Consider the following 4,885-nt stretch of genomic DNA (forward strand, 5'->3'; position numbering starts at 1 on the left):
CTAGCGACGTTTTAAGGACCTATAGTGGTGTTTTGTAACTTGGCCTCCATAAAATCGAGTTATAGGCAATTTTTTATTTATTTATTTTTTTTACACCTATAACTCGATTTCATAAAGGTCGAGTTATAAAACGCTACTATAGGTCTTTAAAACGTCATTATAGGCTCTTAAAAACACCGCTATAAGGCTTAACTCGATTTATCTTAAATCAAGTTTCAAAAGAGGGGCATTCCCCTAATTAATTTGAGAAAATGGGTAAAACGCTGCTTAGTTTGGGAGAAAATGGCAGAAGCCAATTTTGTCCAAAAATAAACGAAAGAGAGAAAGAAGTACCCTTCATAACTTTATCCTATTTATCCTAAGTTTGCTAAGAGCCTTATAGCTCTTCTGGCACTATTTGATCATGATGTTTTCAACAAAGATAATCAAGATTCAAATCTTCTCTCCCCAGATATCGAGTAACTTTAGCTTAAGTTATCTTTACAACTTATTCAAGCTATATCAATTTTTTAATTACAAAAATGCATCATACACTATCTTTTATATCTATAAGAGGGCTTCTCTTTTTGGATTGGATTTTTATGTGATTCAAAAATCCACCTAAATCTAGGTTTAACAGGGAAAAAACTTGAGAACAACCCAGTATAAATATATTTCTAACTCCACTTAAAATGCCTACAAAATAAGACATTCTCCTATTAATTCATATCTTTTTTTTTTTTTTTGAACAATACTATTTCATATCTTCAAAAAAAACTCATCCAAAAAAATAATAATAATTTATGACACCATACCAAAAAAAAAAGAAAAAAAGAAAAAAGAAAACCTCATCACATGCACAAAGCCCAAAAAATAAATAAATAAAGATTTATCCGATTTGTAATTACCATCCCATGTGAGGTGTAATAGTTATCATTATTTTTGGGTGATTAAAAAAAGAGTTTTAACTGAAATTACATAAATCACATCATGCATAAGCAGCAAATCTTTTAACAATACAAAGGTATCAGAATCAGAAGCAGATGCAAAAGAAAATATGATAATAGAGAATATTACCATTGCTTTCTCCGGTCCGCTTCTCCAAACTGTTGTCACAGAAAACCGACGGAACTGCTACAAAAAGCGACAGACTTTTGCTTTGAGTCATAATAGAGAGGAAAAAAAATTAAAAAAGAAGAAAAAATTTATTTAATACTTAACCGACCTTGGAATTTAATTTCAAATTTCCAGTTTGAAGTGAACAATGGAAGAACCTAATTTTTTCAATGATCGAGGAACGTAGTGTGTTTTGCTTTTCTAGTTTCTATTATTTGTTTGTGTTGATCGACTTTTTGGTATTATAATTTATAACATAATATACAATTTCAGTTAAACTATATTACTCCTAATTTAAACTCTAATAGACCACAGCCACCTCCGTATTAAATTATTAATAAGAAAATCTACGGGAAAATAAAAAGGGAAAAGATTAAAAAAAAATACAAGACTTAAATAAAAATAAAAATAAAAACCATTTTAACTAAACCATTTTGGAAGTGTCTCACATGCATACTTCAATCCACAACCAAAAAAAGGCTTGGGGTAACAAAACGCACTCCCAATATGCCATCTCATCATTTATATATATATATACATTGTAGGTATTTATTTTTCATTATCTATATATATTTCTCATTCACTTGTAAATTTTTAATTAATTTATGTATTTCTGGATAAAATTTAAAATGCTTGTTACTACTCTGTTAACCATATTTCACATATTACAATAGGTGCACCTGAGGTTTATATTTGGTAATGGAATATGATTTTTTGTTCATTATTTTATGAAATTATTAAATTGGAAATCTTTGGATTGAAAACTTAAGAATTTATTGCCAAACTCTTTTTTTTTTTTTCTTTGTTCTCTTTTTTGTATTAAAAGAGAGACAAAAAAAAATTGCGTTTTATTTTTCACTTATTATTTTTTTTTTTTGTATGTGAAAAATTTTTTGGGGTCATTTTGGTTGATTTGACCCATCAAAATCTGCGTAAATGTGTTTTTTTTTTTTTTTACAAAATAGAAATCCTACTCTAGTCTAATCTAAGTGTATATGTATGTGAAACTCTCTCCTGGAGACTTGAACCTCGACCTTTACCCCTCACACCCCACAAATACTTATACTTGTAGAGTGACTATCGTACCAAAAGTGTGCAGTGGTTGCGTAAATGTTAAAGTGTCATAACTTTTACAACTTGTTTTAATTTGATAAGTTTCCAACCCGAACTTCATTTAGCCCATACCCAATTGGATCGAAGCCAAATTTGGTGGACCTACCTTATTTTACTTTTACAACTTGTTTTAATTTGATAAGTTTCCAACCCGAACTTCATTTAGCCCATACCCAACTGGATCGAAGCCGAATTTGGTGGACCTAACTTATGTGATCACATACGCTTTTCTTTTTATAAAGAAGGTAATTGTTCTTCAAACTTGTTTGGAGGAAAATTCCTTCATTCTCTTATGAAGCTAGTCAAATGTTTATTCATGTGTGCTTAGAGTAACATGACTTATCTAATAGTCATGATGTATGGTTCAAGGGAAAAATCCAACACCCCTTGAACTTTGATATAGTGACCCTTATATCCCCCTAGACTTTTATTGAAGTCAATTTAGTACCAAGGTGACAAGCACGAAGACAAAACAATTGATTAGCCCAATGGTTCCAAAAAAATTAATACATCTTACAAATAATTTCATACCTATCAAGGTGGTAAATTGTTATTAGTAGATAATAATAATAAAAAATGATATCAAAGGTATATTGTCAAATGGCTCCCTCAAAAAAAAAAAAAAGTTTATTATTCATTAAAATATAGTTTTCAGAAAAAAAAAATAATAAGAATAATGCTAGAATAGTATTTCTCCTTTTTAGCTTTTTCCTATCTTGTCTAGTGAATTAGTTATTCTTGATTAAATCTAATGAGCGATTTTTTAATATATAAAAAAATTTCTTTTATTCGTTTTAACTTCTAATCATTGGTAACTGAGGACTTGATTGGATCTAATAGAAGTTTCTATCATTGCTATGAGTTATAAGTAATAAGTTGGATTTACACAATTGTATAATATATGGAATTGTAAATATATTTTTCTTTGGTACGCTTTTTCAAATGTTTTTAAATGTTTGATTCTAAAACTCAAGATATCAAATTCATTATAATACTTAAAGAAATAGCAAAACATAGGAGTTTAATTTAATTTTACAATGATAGAATTTGAAAAAAAAGAAAGATTAAAATAATAAATAATAAAAAAGACAACAAAATAATTGTGATTTTTTTTACATATCTATAGCAAATTAAATATTATACATTTTTATTCATGAACCTTTATAAAGATGACAAATTATCGTTAAAAATAATTGTTACTGTATGTATGTGTTTTTTTTAATTGGTGTATGATCAACATCTTAAGTCAGCCCTCCAAATTGAAATTCTTGACTCTCTTTTTTCTTTCAATGCATCATGTGACTATATAAATTATTATCAAAACGTGCTCTTCTAATTATATGACTTATATCAAAATCATCACGTGACTTCAATAATTTAGTAGTGTTTGTTATTAGGTATGTGCCATTGCCAATAGTCGTTTTGATTTCTTTTAGTATTGTAGAATAGCAATTCCATTATTTTTACTGTAATTTTAGGTACAAAAATGTTGAAGTCTTTAGGTACAAAAATGTATTTCTTAAAACTTAGATGAGCGCTTCAACGTAAATAAATAGCAATTCCATTATTTTTACTGTAATTTTAGGTACAAAAATGTTGAAGTCTTTAGGTACAAAAATGTATTTCTTAAAACTTAGATGAGCGCTTCAACGTAAATGGCCCAAGGAAAAAGGAAAAAAAATAATAAGTAAGAGAGACAGAGTAAATGAAAGTAAAATTACATAGAAATATATCTATAAAAACACCAAGTAATTTCCATACAATGAAATCTAGCAATACAAGAACTGACACAGCTCACACAACTTTTAAAGCAATAAATAACAATAATTTAGATAAACATACAACAGAAATTATCCATAGAAAACTAAACAGAAAATAAGCTCCCCCAATAATTCCATGCCATTGAATGTGTCTGTTCTGTATACTGGTTGGCATGAGATAAAACATAATTCAAGGCTTAGTAGTACTGGTAGCAGATGGTGGTGGTGAGAAGAATGGGATGGAAGGAATTGTAGTCGGAATAGTTGGGAGTGAGGGAATGTTTGGAATTTGAGGAAAGTTAAACTGTGGGATTGATGGGATGGTGGGCAAGTTGGGCAGTGATGGAATAGTGGTTGGCAATGGTAGTGTAGGCAAAGGTGGCAATGGTGTTGGTTTAGGCAAAGTAGGCACCACTGGCACGGTTGGTATAGAGGGTGTAGTGGTTTGTAAGAGATTGCGAGCTGCTAAGCTGAGATTGATGCTTGATAATACGTTGAAAACCACAAAGAAAGCCAAGATGAAAAACTTGTTAGATGCCATGATAGAAAAATAAATGTTTTACAATGTTTTGAAATTGGGAAAGCAAGGAATTCTCTTTGGTTTTGATGATAGAAACAATGACCATGCTCGGGGTTTATATAGCAAGATGGAATATGTCTAAAGGGTTGTGTATGATGCAAGGTTGGTGATTGGTATTTTCACTATTTTGGCATACTTTGCCCTTACAAGCTTTCCTGTTGTTAGGCCATCTCCTTGCCCATCTTGCATGGAAAATCAATGAAAAATGTTGACTATTGTTGTGGTTTAGTACTTTTGAGTTTAATTAATGCTAGTAATTCACAAAGGTTTGGTTTGGTTTTGGACACCAAACCTTTTGTTTTTTTGACAGAATACTAAACTCTTTTTGCTGTCTGTT

At 29.8% G+C, this 4,885-nt stretch overlaps 1 protein-coding gene across 1 annotated transcript; it reads right to left on the reverse strand.

Annotated features, from left to right (window-relative positions):
- Window positions 1-4,158: 4,158 nt before the first annotated feature.
- Window positions 4,159-4,509, reverse strand: LOC112004832 (pre-mRNA polyadenylation factor FIP1). Its single transcript, XM_024037060.2, has one exon. The coding sequence runs from the start codon at window positions 4,507-4,509 to the stop codon at window positions 4,159-4,161; it is 351 nt and encodes a 116-aa protein (XP_023892828.2).
- Window positions 4,510-4,885: the final 376 nt, after the last annotated feature.

This window comes from Quercus suber, unplaced genomic scaffold (assembly GCF_002906115.3).
Source record: "Quercus suber isolate HL8 unplaced genomic scaffold, Cork oak 2.0 scaffold_248, whole genome shotgun sequence".
Lineage (NCBI taxonomy): Eukaryota > Viridiplantae > Streptophyta > Magnoliopsida > Fagales > Fagaceae > Quercus > Quercus suber.

What these genes read in the sequence shown, in the direction of transcription:
- LOC112004832 (XM_024037060.2), bottom strand. Translation starts at nt 4,509, where the DNA reads ATGGCATCTAACAAGTTTTTCATCTTGGCTTTCTTTGTGGTTTTCAAC.